General features: G+C 34.5%; 1 protein-coding gene across 1 annotated transcript in view; it reads left to right on the top strand.

The window, feature by feature from the left end:
• The window catches only part of CDH8 (cadherin 8, type 2), a 392,490-nt gene that overhangs the window by 296,750 nt on the left and 79,938 nt on the right, over nt 1-15,802 (top strand). The window contains exons 7-8 of the mRNA XM_012660463.1: nt 447-568; nt 13,553-13,670. Of these exons, the coding sequence (XP_012515917.1) occupies nt 447-568; nt 13,553-13,670 (240 nt within the window). The remainder of the gene's footprint in view (nt 1-446; nt 569-13,552; nt 13,671-15,802) is intronic.

Below are 15,802 nucleotides of genomic sequence, written 5' to 3' on the forward strand. Positions count from 1 at the left end.
TTTTGGCCTTTTGCTGGGTTTTTGATGTTTGTTTCTACTATATAACCAAACAAGTAATAGCTTAAAATGGGTTGTGTTGTACCCAAGATAAACAAAGAAATAGATCTTTGTTGCATACAACATTTTTTCTTTGAAATAATCAATTTTATCAATAAAATAAAGCTCGCTCATCAAGAAAACTTCTCTCAGTTTACTCAGATATGGACTTTATAAAGCTAAGCTCCAGCAAATTTTGTTTGGGATAATCATTTATGCTTTTTTTTTTTTTTAAGTAGTCAAGCACTTGGCTATTTTCCTTATTGAGTGGTCAGACTCTATAATCACCATGTTGAAAACATCCTAATTAAGGGAAGTGAAAACAGACACACATGCTTCCAAAGAGAAAGTTGAGTTGCACGTTACAATGAAATACCCTCAATGCTGATGTTATTTTTTCCTTCCCATAGGGAACCACAGTCAGATATCACGAGTACCTGTTGCTATTAAAGTGCTGGATGTCAATGACAACGCCCCTGAATTCGCATCCGAATATGAGGCATTTTTATGTGAAAATGGAAAACCCGGCCAAGTAAATATCTCCATGTTGTTAATGCTGAATATGTTTGTATACCACTGTCTCATATTTGATTAACCTGCATTATAGTGTGCATTTGCATTATTTATGACCTGCAAAATCTCAGGCAAGAAACACATCCAAATGGGAACAGAGAGGGAATATTCTTTCTTCCTCATATGTTATTTCTCTTCCTGCTTATGACCAAATTGGCTCCTAAAGTGGAACAACCTGCTGTGCCATGAACCCAGCGCCAAATTATTGTCTTAAAATATCTCAGGATGTGAATGATAGGGGATGTCTTAGAGTGATGGGACCTGAATTTTAACCTTCAAATAACAAGAAGCAAGGCAAAAAGCTCACAAAAAGGTGATGCTTGTTTCATATCAAACATATGAATAACAAATAGTAGTGGAATCCAATTAAACCAATGATTTATAGAAAGTTGTAGGATATGAATATTGAAATCTGTAAAAATGTAGATATATTTAGCTAAACATAAGATGAACGACATGTTTGAGATGTGTATTAGTAGAATTTTTTTTTTGTATGCCTCATATAGCATGATAAGGGCAATGAAGACGGACAGAAAAAGAAAGAGAAAGAGAGAAAGGAGAGTGAGCGAGAAGCAGAGTCAGGGAGGGAGGGAAGGAGGGGGGAAAAAAGAAGGAAGAAAGTTAAAGAAACAAGAAGAACAAAACCAAAAACTGCTATACTCTGAATGTCAAAATGGAAATAGCCTTTGTAAAGTCCTACAAAAACACAAATGTAATAGATTTATTTTAACAAGGTACCAAAGTACTGTATGTTTAAGAAATTTATCATTTTTCAACTTCCTAATTTATTTCTGGATGGTGACATTTTAATTTAAATAAACAGCAGCTGACAGTATGACACTGGAGTTGTTAATCCAACTATTCTTGTGCCTCATGTGGGTGTTAGGAATTAAACTTACTATTTGCCAAGCAGCTTACCTGACAAGAGTCAGATTTTTTTCCCCCTAAAGAAAGGAAGAGCACTGTAGTTCTATGCTTTTATTTATTACAAAAGATCAATGTGTTACCCTCTCAAAACACAGTGAGCATTTCCCCATAGACTACTCTCACATATCTGAGGATTAACATTGTTTCCATCTACAAAAATAGCACACACACACACACACACACACTCGAATTCTAATAATAAAACATCTAGACATTGTGTTCTCATCAAAACATTCAGCTATAGCAGTGGTACATTTATTTTTACAGTATTCTAACATTAGCTTAAAAGTTTCTTAATTTCATCATGTGGAAATGCCCTCTATCAATCATATCTTTTGAGCATCTTCATTTGTGATCCTTTGAGAAGGGTGTGTATTGTGTGCATATGTGTGTGTGTGTATGTGTGTTTGTACACACATATATCAGTGAATATCATTTAGGTAAGTTGGTGGATTGAGTTGGCAGAGAGAGTTTGATCAAAATATGGCAGGTCAGTTTCAAGGATATGGTGGTTGTGTGGACCAGATAATTGCTGAGCTAGTGTAGCCAATCACAGATTTATAAGCTAGACTTTTTCAATCACACAGAATCTATAAAATACTTTAGCATTTAAATACAGCTCCATTGCTCATGCAGAACTCATCACACAAGTTCAGGGAGTCAATGACATTGATATTTCAAAAACTCAACATTGGCTTCACTTGTGGTATTGACAAGTATGCTTCTTGGATCTCTAGGAACCTGTAGGTTTACCCTGTGGATTTTGACTGTTTCCAAGGTTTTAATGATTTCTTAGCAGTTCTTATCTTCAGAAAAAAAAATGCATTGTTTCCTGCCATTTCCTATGAAAAATCAAAATAAAAAAGTTGATTCTTTATTTTATGACTTTCACAAATCACAATGTGTGACTTATTCTGTAAAGAAATGCTTATATTTGGTATGTGTGTTTGTCTCCTGCACCATCTGATTTCCTAATGAATCAGTTTAGGCATATTTATTATAGTCCATTAGTTACATAAAAGGATCAGATCTTTGACTGTTTAGCAATGTTTTTGGACTTATGGCTGACTGATGCACTTGCAGTTGTCCGAACAATGTTCCTGAATTCTTTGAATCTTTTGGGCTCGTCAGAATTCATATTTCCTTCCTTGCATCACTCCTAGGTCACTTTTAATGCTCAAGTATCTAATTGTCATATTTAATATTTTCCACTATTTATATTTGTTTTCCACACCAGCATTCACTTACAGAAGTTCAAAAAAGACACACTTATGATTATTTCTCATAATACTACAGAAATGGCTGACTTACTTTGGACTTAGAATATTCATTATCAGATGATCACATGCTCATAAAAAATAAATGTCAAAAACTGAATTAGCACTAAATTCATAGTCATCTCAATATTTTCAACAATTAATATTGGCTTTATGACAGCTTCAGAGGAAAAAAAAAAAACCTGCAGGTGACATTCAAAGGTCTTATTTATCTGGAAGGTATGGATTTAAGGCTAAACTGGAAGGTATGGATCAGCTTCCTGAGAGATGGTGCAGCCAGAGAGAGATTATTAGCAATGATCAAGGGCAAGCCATTGAGAAATCTAGTCTGTGTAAAACTGTCTGGACTGAGAGGGCCTTTGTAAAGAGATTTTTAAAACATCTTACCCAATGAAAACTAATATCAACATGAACATAGGGAATTCTATTGTGCTTTATCCTTTTGCACTGAATTGGACTCAACTAAACACAGTCAGGATTTAAAAAAAAAATGAAAAAGAGGGAGGTCACTGTCCTCTGGTCTAGGCATTCATCTCTAGTTCATGATACATCTGTGCTAGAAAAAGGTATAGATTGACTTTGAAAGTAGAATTGGAAATCATATCTGTCCCTGCCACCTTCTCATGATTCTGAAGTTAAAGGTGACATTCCCTTGAATTTGGTCCCTCCAAAGTGTAACTACCACCACCACAGGGAATAATAGCTTATAGTCCATAATCAAAATCAATCTGAATCCCTTCTGATTAGAATCCTTTTAAATGATTGTAAATGTCACATAATTAAATGTTAATGCAATATTTTCTGATTGCTAGTTACACACACACACACACACACATACATACATTTTTAAAGTCTGACAGTGATAGGTAATTTGTTTGAAGTCAGAAGATACAAGATGATACACATCTTTAGATTCTAAGCCAATGATGGCATGATATAGTCATCTACAGCTTAGTTTTTTCTTAGTTTAGCAGGATACATAAAAAGGTTACTCTCCACTTACTCCTCTCTAATGTCTAGGGCAAAAATGAGAGTGTGTGTTCACTACAAAATTAGAAAGTAAAATATATATGTAACAGTTCATGTGCCTGATAGGGTGATAGGTTTTTGTCAGTCAGTAAATAGTCATTGAGCCCCATCTGTGTTCCAGAAATAAGGAGCATACAACACCCTAGGAATCAGCCTTTTACTTTCATAGAAGTTTCTCTTTGGGAAACATGTATTTAAAATTAGAAATGATAGAATTGCAAGAAAATACTGTCAATATTTAGGACAGAAAGGATGCCGAAGGGACGGAGGGGAAATGGAGCTCAATGAAAAGGCCTCTCAATATAGGACAAGTGTCACCAGAGACAGAAAACATCTATCAAGTACTGAAAAGGAGTCAGCTGGGGATAAACCAGATTCTGTCTGAAGAGATTGGTAATCTGGCTGAACAGGTGGAGGAACAGGTAATAAATGTGGAGAAAACAGCATCATTCTTCAATGTGCTTGACAACCCAACACTCAGAACCGAACATGAAGGAAAAATATACAGCTTCAGTGACCAGTGTTGGCCAAAGCGTCTTCCATAACTCTGTTCTGCATCTTATCTTCTTAGTAGGACCTTCATAGCATTTTATTCTAGAGGCTAACATCTTGCTTACCATATACAGAATTAGGGTAACTTGTTCCAGATGGTCCATCAGTGCAGGGACTGAACTGAATATTGTTTTTCTAGGTATGAGTCAAGGTCTCTTGTTTAGTCTCAGAGAATATTTCATTGTTTCAAAGTTAGGTGGCAGATGGCCTTAGCTCTTTTCTCTTTCAGGAAAGAACTTGCCCTGTTACTATAAATAAGTCTAGTGGGGTATAATTTGAGCATTATCACCATCTATACAAGGTGAGAGTTGTTTGGTGTCAAGTAATTATGCCTGATTAAAAAAAAAAAAAAGAAAACACACAAAAAATTGATTTACTTCCATTAATCTCATCTTCTTATTTCTGTCCAACATTGTAGCAATATAAAGTTTGTTTATTATGGACATATCACAGTTAAGAAAGAAACAAGTAGTTCCCCATACTTCTGGATAGTATGCATTAAGCCATTGCTTGGCATATAATGGATAGTCACAAAATTTTGGAATCATGGTTCTAATTCATTTTATTCAGCAATGACAACTACTTCAAAAATTAATTCCTTAGCTATTACCATGGAAACACTTGTTTCACTCACAGACACACAGCATACATGCTAACCTTTTCAGAAGAAAATTGTTCATTTATTTATTGAACAATATTTTTATGCATCTACAAGATGCTAATTCTTGTAATACAATCCGGGGAAAAATGTGAAAGGGCAAAAAAGTATTTGTTCTTATGGAACATAATGAGAAATATTTTATAAAAAAGAGTAGAATGAATAAATAATATAGTTTAAAATTTTGAAAGCTGGGTTGAAATAAACATTAAAGCAACCAGACTGAGGGGAACAAAGAAAAACACAGGGATCTACTTTATATAGTGTTTTCAGAGATAGTTACTTTTTAAGTGGGTGTCATTTAAGCTGAAACTGAAAAAATTAGAAAGAGCTAGGCATGAAAGGAACCTTCTAGCCAACAGCATAAGTATGTACAAAGACCCTGAAAGGAGAACGGCCTTGGTTTGTTTGAAGAATTGAAGATATCTGTAGCTAGCATGTAATAAGCAAAACTGAGAGAGGACACAAAGAGTTTCATGTTTGAATAAAATATACTCATGCACACACATACACACACACGTGTTTAAGCAGGAAGAGCATTTAGGAGGTTGTAACTGCAAAAGATAGTGGTAGCCTGTTCTAAGGTGGTAGCAATGGAGACAGAGAGAAGAATTGAGAGAGCTGCTTGCTTACATAAGTGAAATAATATATACAGACATCTAACATATAATCAACGTCCTGGCTCTGAGAGTTTGGTGTTGGCAACCACATTTTACAGATATAAAAGCTGAGGCTATAAAAGAGTACAAGTCTTAACCTGAGACCGTGAAAATTGGCAAAGATAGGTTTCAAAGTCAGCATTTGGAGGCGTCAAAGTCCCTGTACTTCCTAGGATTTCACAGTATTTCCCAAAAAAATAAAATTTTGAAATTGCATTGCCTTTGTGACACACTTCTTAGAAAAATAGTCATGAGAATAAGAGTCTGATCAAGAGTGAGCATTTTTTCAAAAGAAAAAATCAACTCCTGTCACCAATGACATACTTTACTCAAGCATTCTATGAAAACTTTAATGAAAAGAAATAAAGCCTTATAAAAAAAAAAGCAAAACTAATTATCCTTTGATAAACATGAGCAACGAACGGGTTTGTTACTTTATTTATATTTTTTTCTAGTTTCTGTGAGTCTTCTTCTAATAAATGTGAAACAATAAAATGAAATTACAGCATTTTATAACACTCGTGAAACAATAAATATAGGAGATTTAATTTTAACTTTCCTGCCAGCAGGCATCTTTCATGATCTATCTGCATACACAAGAGGGAGACAGGATTGATTTTAAAGCAGATGAAATTGATGGTCTCAACGAAATGCATAAAACATTCTTTTCACTTTATCTTGGGTGGAGTAAGGTGACGGTAAATTAATGAAATGTGTAAAACAATATTTGAAGAAACCATATGTAGCAAAACACATTTCAAGACAGTCATTAACAGAAGCATGACTTTCAGAGCACAGTTTTGACAGAAAAACAAAGCCTAAGTGATAAAATGTAATTGAAGGGTTGGGGCTAGAAAAACCTAAATGTGAGTCACACCTTTCCCATTTACTGGTTTTGTGACCTTGAGCCCTAACCTTTGTTAATTTAAATCCTCATATTTTAGGAATAACTAGATAGATATTGATATACAGATATAGATATATGAGGGCTGTTCAGGAAGTATCCGGCCATGTAATATGTTCTTGTATCAACAATGGGCGGATACTTTCCAGACAGACCTTGTATATACATGCTCAATAAATACTTGTAATTAGTATATATTTTAATGAATTTCATAGTCCATAGAGCAAAATAGACTTTATTATTTAGTATTATATTTGTTGTGTTTTACCTTTATGAGTTGGTTTGGAGCAATACACTATAAATGATTCCTAAATGAATCAATATAATAAATGGCAATCTACTGCAGTATATTGAAATAACCCTTCCTCTGATAATTTACAAGAGGTTGAGGAAGACTTACAGGACCTCGTGTCAAGGGTGAAGGAAGGTCTCATCCTTCATTCTTCCCCATATCAATTTGTGTATTATTTATTTTTTTTCAAATTCTTTAGAATCATCATAAATCTAAATCTAAATTTAAATTTAGCCATTTAAATCTTTTGAGATGTCTTGCTTGAAGCCTCTGTATGTATTGGCTGAGCCTCATGTATGATTACAAATTCCATATGTTTTATTTTGGCCCCTAATTTAATTGCGATTGATGATCCATAGAGAAAACGCTGTAAGAGATTGTTGAAAATCCTTGGGCTATTATAGCCAGATGTATTCTCCTTGTTTTATTTTCAACCTACAGAATACTGAATACGAATTTAGACTACAAGACAGGTGTGGGCACATGGGTATGCTTGTTTCCAGTTGTTCATAGAAGCCATGATGATGAGTCTATTGTTTAAAGAAAGTCAAATTGGCTCTAGATAGTAAGAGGTTTTAGGTCTAGGCTTTGTGCTTGTGACATAAATTGAATATACAATCTGGTACCCGAGGAGCTGACATATTCTTGAAAAGGCAAGAAACTGATGGTAACAGTGCTATCACCGTTAGGCTATATAGACACAACCCCTTCATGTAGAGGTTGAGAAAAACGTCCAGGCCTTTAAGATTCAGGTGGAGTTTTAGAGGATAACATTTCTCAAAGTGAGTTTCAGAGAAAAACTTGTGCTGTAGCATGGCAATATGTGGTGTGGTTTCGTGTGTGGGGTGTGTGAGTGTGTGTGTGTGTATGTGTGTGTGCGTGTGCTTTACCTAATAAGGCTGGGAAGCACTGAATTAGACAAAATTAAATAGTATCTGTTTTGATTTACTACAAATTTCCCCTGCATTTATAAACATATATTAATCTCCAAGAGGGTTATAGGACATTTGACATTCAAAAGATAAAATCTTTGAAATTTCCCTCAGCGAGAATTATAGAATTAATGGTAGATGAGAACCAATTGGAAAAATCTTGTTCTGGGAGGATAAATAGTATGACACGTTTTCAATTTAGGAGGTGATGTTTACAATCTCAAGGAGATATCAAGAGAAAATTCCACAAAGTAGGGTCCAGCAAAAGGTCATAAGAAGTGGAAGACACTGGAAAATCCAAACGTTGTATAGACTTTTTCTTCAGGAATCCTTACTTTGTGTTGTTTTATTCAGTTTAGTGATAATAAAGGTGAAGGGCATGAAAAAACTGACACTAAAGAGAATATTGAAAGTTCTACAATGGTTTTATGAAGGCATAAGTCCCAAATGTCTACACAGATGCCTGAGGTCTTTACTTTGTTTTCAGCGAGACGTAAGATCTTATCTACCTCCTTCCACTGTATTTTCTGTAGGTCATACTTCTAAGCTGCATACTCTGAATAGCTACCTAATACATTTTCAGCCAAGGTTGTTTCATGGGGGAAAAAAGGTGACATGGGGAAACACTTTGAATGGGTAGGAAAATACAAATCTTAGAGTCTGAATTGCCATGCAAATTATCAAAAATATCCAGGCAATATCCTTTAAATTGATGTGAACTGTAATTATATTTGGATACTATTATACAATTCTGAAATAACTGGGTTATTGTGTAGATTTTGATATAATTTTTCAAATACCTATATTTTCTCCTTTCTCCGTCACTGTTATTAACTTGTTTTGTCTTGTATACATTATTTCTATTTTTAAGGACTCCTCTTTAAGGTGTTGGTTCTCATCCTACGTTTTTTGTTTCATTTAATTATGTAAAGCACTGATAATCTGATAAAAGCTCTGGCCTTTCCCCTCATATGTGCATATATAAGTAATTTCATATGATTTTACTTTCAAATTGAAGAATATGAGCCATACAAAGCTCATTCGTGGATCACATTTTTCTTTCTCAAGTTGAAAACTACTGTTCTAACAGGTAGACATTAGTATTTCAAGAAAGTCAGAAATAAACTGGCAGTAATAGAAGAATTAATAGAAAACTCTAAATGTTATGTTGTTCCTTCTGCACTGCCTTTGACTTCCTCTCCTTTTATTTACCTCCTTTCCATCACCTTCCAATTTGCATCCCTATAGAGAAGGACTTCAAGAAAAGGGAAACGAAGTTTTATCTGCGAAAGTGACAGGGTGTTTCAATGGTAGATACCTTGTTGACCATCATTGCTGAGTCCTCCTAGAGCATAGATGTATATTCCAGAGGCCTTGGAAAACATTCCAAAAGTTGCAACAGAATAATAGGTCTCTTTCACCTTGTTCATACTTAGAAAGAACTGACTTCTAAATGTTTATTTTGTTGTGTGGTCAGAATCAATAGCGAATCTTTATCTTGCTAAAGCAAAGAAAACAAACAGCAAAGATAGATGAGTCATCCTTACACTCTCTCCAAAATATTGAAGGTCTAAGCCCCATTTTGACTGAAATACATATACGGAAAGTATGAATGTCAACAAGGGTTTGAAGCAGCCTGGAATATTCAGGAGGAGGGGATACAGGAGATTTGTAATCAGACCTATCTGGGATCCAGACATTATGCACTAGGGTGCTGATAAGTCTCTTAATATTTACCTCTCAATGTGTTGTAAAGCTTAGTGATGATGCAAAAATGTACCTGCCATCATTTATTTACTCATCCATCCATTACTTCATTTAGCCAATACTTATTCAATAGTTACCAAGTGCCAGACATTGTTCTAATAGCAATGAAGGGATAACATTCCATATATTATCAAGCCTGGCATCTAAGAACAAATCAATAAATCATATCTACAGGAACTCATAAGAAAGGTTCTAATAGATCCCATGATACTGCTATGCTTGTTAACAGATCGGATCATGAGAAATGTATTTGTTTGCTGACTGTTGGCCTTTTCAAAAGTTAATAATGGCAGTGATACCCTACTGCTATCAAATATTTTGAGTGAATGTAAAATAGTCCAAAACGAAGTTTAATAAACTCTGTTAAAAACAATCTGATTTAGATTTAAAATTATTGATAAGCAATGAAAAGCTGGCTTTTTTTTTAAGAGTCAGAATTATGTTATGGCACACAATTCTCATTTTTTTTTTTTTTCAGTTTCATGCCTTAGAAAGGTTATTTGATTTTAAATCTGTAGTCTCAAGAAATAGAACAAAGTCTGTTTCCTTCAAAATCCAGGTATGGCTCCAGAATTCATTTCCTCATCCCAAGATACTAGATATGCTTTGTTTCCGTGGATAGAGATATATATTTTGCTTTCAGCTTCCCTTGAAATTGAATCAATTTTATAATAAATTATCAAACATTAGATTTTTCAGTTGTGTTCTAACTGTATGAGTAGAAAGGAAAATATTTAACCTGAAAGTTAGATGCACACTCTTAAACATTTATGATTAGTCCAAATATTTTATATTACTCCTATAAAATAATTGTCTAATTATTTTTAAAAATCAACTGAGGTCATGGTAGTTCACGGTTGGTGCTGTGAGCAGTTTCCATTTGCCATTTACTCTGTATGTCTATACAATCTGCTTCTGTGAAGGTTCACTTCCTTGAATAAATATCTTCTTGTTTTTCTTCTACTGTTTAATGCTAAGTGTATTCAGAAGTTATTACATCAATAAAAATTTCAGCCTTATTAGCATGGGTATTTGAATGCATTTTCATGGTAAAACGTCCTTCAAGTGATCTCCTGGGCATCTACTTTTAGATACAGTGCCAGAGCCGTGGATATCTACAATAAAATAAAATGAAGTGTCAAACATGGTTTAATCCAAAATCTTAACCACAGCCAGTTTATGGGATAGTTGGAAGATGATGTAATGATTCACCATTTGAACAACTTTCTCCACAATACATTATGCACTGGGCTTGATGTGAGCTTGACAATACAATCTCTTTTAGGGAATGATGATGAGGGAGCTCTGAACACCAGTCTCTTCCCTTGGCTCAAAACAATGGATCTTAGACTTGAGTGCACACCAAAGTCACCAAAGGGCTGTTTAAAATATAGCATGCTGGGCCCTACTCCGAGACCGTTTGGGTCAACAGTTCTACAGTGAGACTCGAGAAATTCCTTATCTAAAGAGTTCCCGGCTTAAATAAATGGTGGAAAAAAACGTATTCATTTCTGATGTGATGTTTAGAGCAAAATTCTGAGAAGTGATATGGCTGGTGGTTGTACTCCCTTACTAAAGGTGAGCTGAATGACTGCATCTTTTGTTTTAGTTATGGTGGCTTAGCTAATGAAATAACTCTCATGTAGATGCAGTCACCAGCATGCATGATCCTTTTTCATGCAGATCGTTTAGAAATAGAATGAGTGGTACTAATTATAGGAGCTGTACTCACTAAGTATACTACAGGAATACATTTAATTATGACGGATGTCTACCATCCAATCCCAAGAAAGCCTCTCTTCATTTGCTCTTATCTTTCACATGTACTCACACAATTTAGGAGTTACATCTTCAGTGGTTACACCTGGGGATGGAGACATATTGGGTAAATGGGGGAGCTACATCTGCTCACACCCAACTTCCCCCCCTCTATTCTTTGTAACTGCCTAAAACAAGGCTCTTGTCAAAGACAGTCATTCCCTTGACTTTCTAACATGAAAATCCAGCACAGCTGTTACAGGTGAAGTGTTCAACTCATATTTTTCTGTTAAATATTTGTACATGCAAGCTGTCCTAAAGAGTTATTTACATTTTACATCTTGTACCCTTGCACTGCAATTCATGTTTATTTTTATGAAACTAGAAATCCAGGGCCGGCTTCTCTCTGAACTAAAATGTCAAGGCAAAAATACTATGTGTTTAGAACCAGTAACTGTAATTGCATTCTTCCCTAATCTGATCTCCTGGTGGGGTAACATTAGAGTTGTCACACTTATCAAAGTGCCATGTCATCAATAAACAGCAATGACCCTAATAAAAACAATAATGATAACAATGATGATGATTAACATTTCATTGAACTTTTGCTAGAAATCAGACACTTTGTCAAGAAATTTATATGAATTTAAATCAATGATCAAAACAAACATATGAGAAAAAATATTCTTTTCATTTGCATTTTAGGCACACAAGAAAACTGAGTTTCAGAAAGAGTTACATAACTCCTTTAGTGTCACATAATGAGTAAAGGGTAATTAATATGGGACCTTTATTGAGGCAACTTAATTCCAGAGTCCTTTCTCTTAATGACTACCTCATTGTCTTAACCATGAATTATATTTTGTGCACTTTATGTTATGTTGTTACTCAACTGAATACAATTATAGTTAGTATAAGACATTATAACTAGACAACAAGGTCCTTAACAAAAAGCTAAACACCTACAAATAAGAATATGTTCCATTTTAAAAATGAAGACTTCGAAGCTAAGAAAAGTCATTTCATTTTTGCCTCAAATAACTTTCGTGAATTTCCTATCACATAGCGTGTGCCTGATACAATGCAAAACCCCATTCCTGCTAAAAGTTCTGAAATTGTGGTTCTCACACTTGTTTGAGTGGTAAATTACAAAGTAATGACGACCTTTTCTCAAAATGAAGAGATCTATTTTTTTTTCTCTTTCATGAATTTGTGAAATTCAATGGGACATAATTGTTCAAACAGACATAATATATTCGGCATCACCATTACATCCTCTAAATTTAATAAACCTAGAGCATTTTACTGTTAACTATTTTTTATGGCAAATCTATTGTCATAATAGAAGTATAAGCTAGAATTTTTACTACATTAACTCTTGTCCAATGTTTCACATCGAAGTAATAATATCACAGAATCATGAATACAAATTATTAAGATAATTTTCTGGCATCCCAAGAAACAACTTGCATTAAGTTAAGGCAGCTTTGCAAATGAAACAAGCACGTTCAACAGGCACTGATTCCAAGTATCTATATCTATCCAAACAGTTCTCTGAAAAATGGTAATTCTAATCCCTATAATTTATTCATCTCAGGATACACTCCAAAGTATTGTTTGCATGTGTTATCCACTAGCTTTAAAGACAGTATTCATTATTGGGAGGGAACAGACGCAACTTATCAGAAAGGTTGGTTGCAGTGATGTTTGTGCCAAAGAACACTCTATTTGGCAAACATTCGTAAACCTGATGAGAAAAATAAAAGAAGAGTTATTAGGATTCAAGATTTAAGTCATTTACCTCCAAGATCCTCCCAAGAGCCACACTGCAATCACTGTAACAATTCCAAATCTCATTCTAGATGCCCGTAAATACTCAAATTGGAAAGAAACCTGTAATTGCCCAGTGGAATTTTCAAATACACTTAACTTTGCTATTTCAAGCCACAGACACCAAGTGGACAAAAAGGTAATCCTCTTAATTTTCATCAACTTATCAAAGCTGAGGTTTTAAAGTGATACGTTTTTCTCCTTATTCTTGGCACAAACCATCCATGACAATCTAGAAAGCTGGAAAAAGTCTTTGGGCCAAAATATCAGACCACAAACGGAATGTCTGTGAGGTTTTATAGGCAGTAGGAGCCCTCTGATATCATTAGAATTGTTGACATTAAGTTTTATGTTACAGGTTATTCAAACAGTAAGCGCCATGGACAAGGATGATCCCAAAAATGGACATTATTTCTTATACAGTCTTCTTCCAGAAATGGTCAACAATCCGAATTTCACCATCAAGAAAAATGAAGGTAAAAATATTAGCTTTGTGCAACAGGGTAGCATAGAAATTGGAAAACAGGATACAATTTCATAACCTAACTGAAAATATCATTAAAATAATTTTTGTTCACCCATGAGCAGTTGAAATCCAGCTTATCAGCCTAATGGCATGATAATTACCTCACTCTCCCTTTCCAACACTGAAACAATAGATAAGAAAATTGTTAATGTGAAAGTTAATTTTATCCCAGGGAATACCTCAATCACCTTACTTTAAAAAAATGAAGTGTGAATTTTAACCTGTGTGAAAGTTTCCAGGAATTTTCAGATACTGAGATATCTGTTAGAGGAGGAGCTGGCTTGCACTTTGCGCTTGTTAAGTTTTAATTGAATGTTTACCGACTCTTTAGGGAAAACCTATTCTGATTTTGCCTGATTTGTGGGTACACATTGGAGGTATTTGTTTTAAGCCTGTACCAACTTTAACAATAATAATTAGATCAGAAAATCCTTCCTGAAGGACACTTCCTATCAGTATTAATTTGGAGCTAATATGAACTGATTTATTGTTAAGTCTTTCACTCACAGAGAACATTTAATCTAGTTCATTATTTTTTGAGGACTGAGTATGGATTACTGTTTCTTTTTACCATAATGTTTATAACATATATAGGCCATAGATCATTTTTTTAAAGTCTGTCTCGTGTTTGTTTTTGATTCCTAAGCTGCTATATATTTAACAAGATTTAAAAAAAAATTTATATGGGTGCAAAGATATTTCAGTCTTAGTTTTAGCTGCTTTAGAATGATTAGCAAAATATAGGTAATGTCTCAGGCTGTTTTCTGGCTTTACTACAGGCATCTGTTTGATGTCTCAATAGTCTATGTATACACTGTATCTAATTGGAAGAGTACAATTTGGTTCATAGTATCTGTTTGGATTATTTGCTACATTCTATTTAAAGGAGGTAGTGAATTTTGATAAAACTTCCTTTATGAAATAAAATAACGTTTTATGGATTGCATTAAATATATTATGGCTTTGCTTTTAACATAATGCTACTTAGTTCTTTGGGGATGCTTTGATAAATGTGGATACATCACCGAAAAGGAAATGAGAAAGGCGTTATACAGATGTTACTCATTTAGCTGACTTCCACTATTATAAGCACTAAGGAGACAAAACCCTGTTCTTTCTTCTTAGTGATGGAGTACTCATTTGTTAGTCACTTCTGATTAAGAACTCTAATCCAAGCACATTGTCTTTGTCTCTCTGTTAGCACTGCCATTTTTTTTTTTTTTTTTTTTTTTTTTATGGAACTCACATGAATATGTCTGACACAAAAGCCCTCTCAGAGACCACAGACCAAATGCCCATCAATACATGAGTGGATTAATAAAATGTGGTATATGTATACCAAGGAGTTCTACTCAGCCACAAAAAACATGGTGATCTAGCACTTCTTGTATTATCCTGAATAGAGCTGGAACCCATTTTACTAAGTGAAGTATCACAAGAATGGAAAAACAAGCACCACATGTACTCACCATCAAATTGGTATTAACTGACCAACACTTAATGTGCACATTTAGTAGTAACATTCATCGGGTGTCGGGCAGGTGGGAGCGGGGAGGAGGGGATGGGTATATTCACACCTAATGGGTGCGGTGCTCACCATCTGGGGGATGGGCACACTTGAAGCTCTGACTTGGGTGGGGCAAAGACAATATATGTAACCTAAACATTTGTACCCCCGTAATATGCTGAAATAAAAATAAAAAAACAAAGAAGTATAAACCACAAACTGAACTGAAAAGCTGCACATAAGTGTGGTCCATGCTTATTTTGATTGTGAGCTAATTAGTATTAGTCACTATTCTTGTTTATAAAACTCCCTACCTTTAAAATTTTTCTGTAAAGAAATGTTTTCCCCTCCCAAATATTCTGAACCCCCTGGTGTTTCCCGTACATTCCATAATTTCAAGATATGCCTGTTGTAATTGTGGCCCTGGAAGGCATTACATAAGGTGTTGGATAATTGAGAAGATATTATGGGGTGCCAGGGAAGTGTAATTTTGACCTATTTTTATTATGCCCTAACATTTTAAAAAGGAGATTTAATCCTATGGTGAATGAATTTCATGTGTTTTCTCTAATTTT

The sequence above is a fragment of the Propithecus coquereli genome, unplaced genomic scaffold (genome assembly GCF_000956105.1).
Source record: "Propithecus coquereli isolate 6110/MARCELLA unplaced genomic scaffold, Pcoq_1.0 Scaffold67, whole genome shotgun sequence".
NCBI classification, from domain to species: domain Eukaryota; kingdom Metazoa; phylum Chordata; class Mammalia; order Primates; family Indriidae; genus Propithecus; species Propithecus coquereli.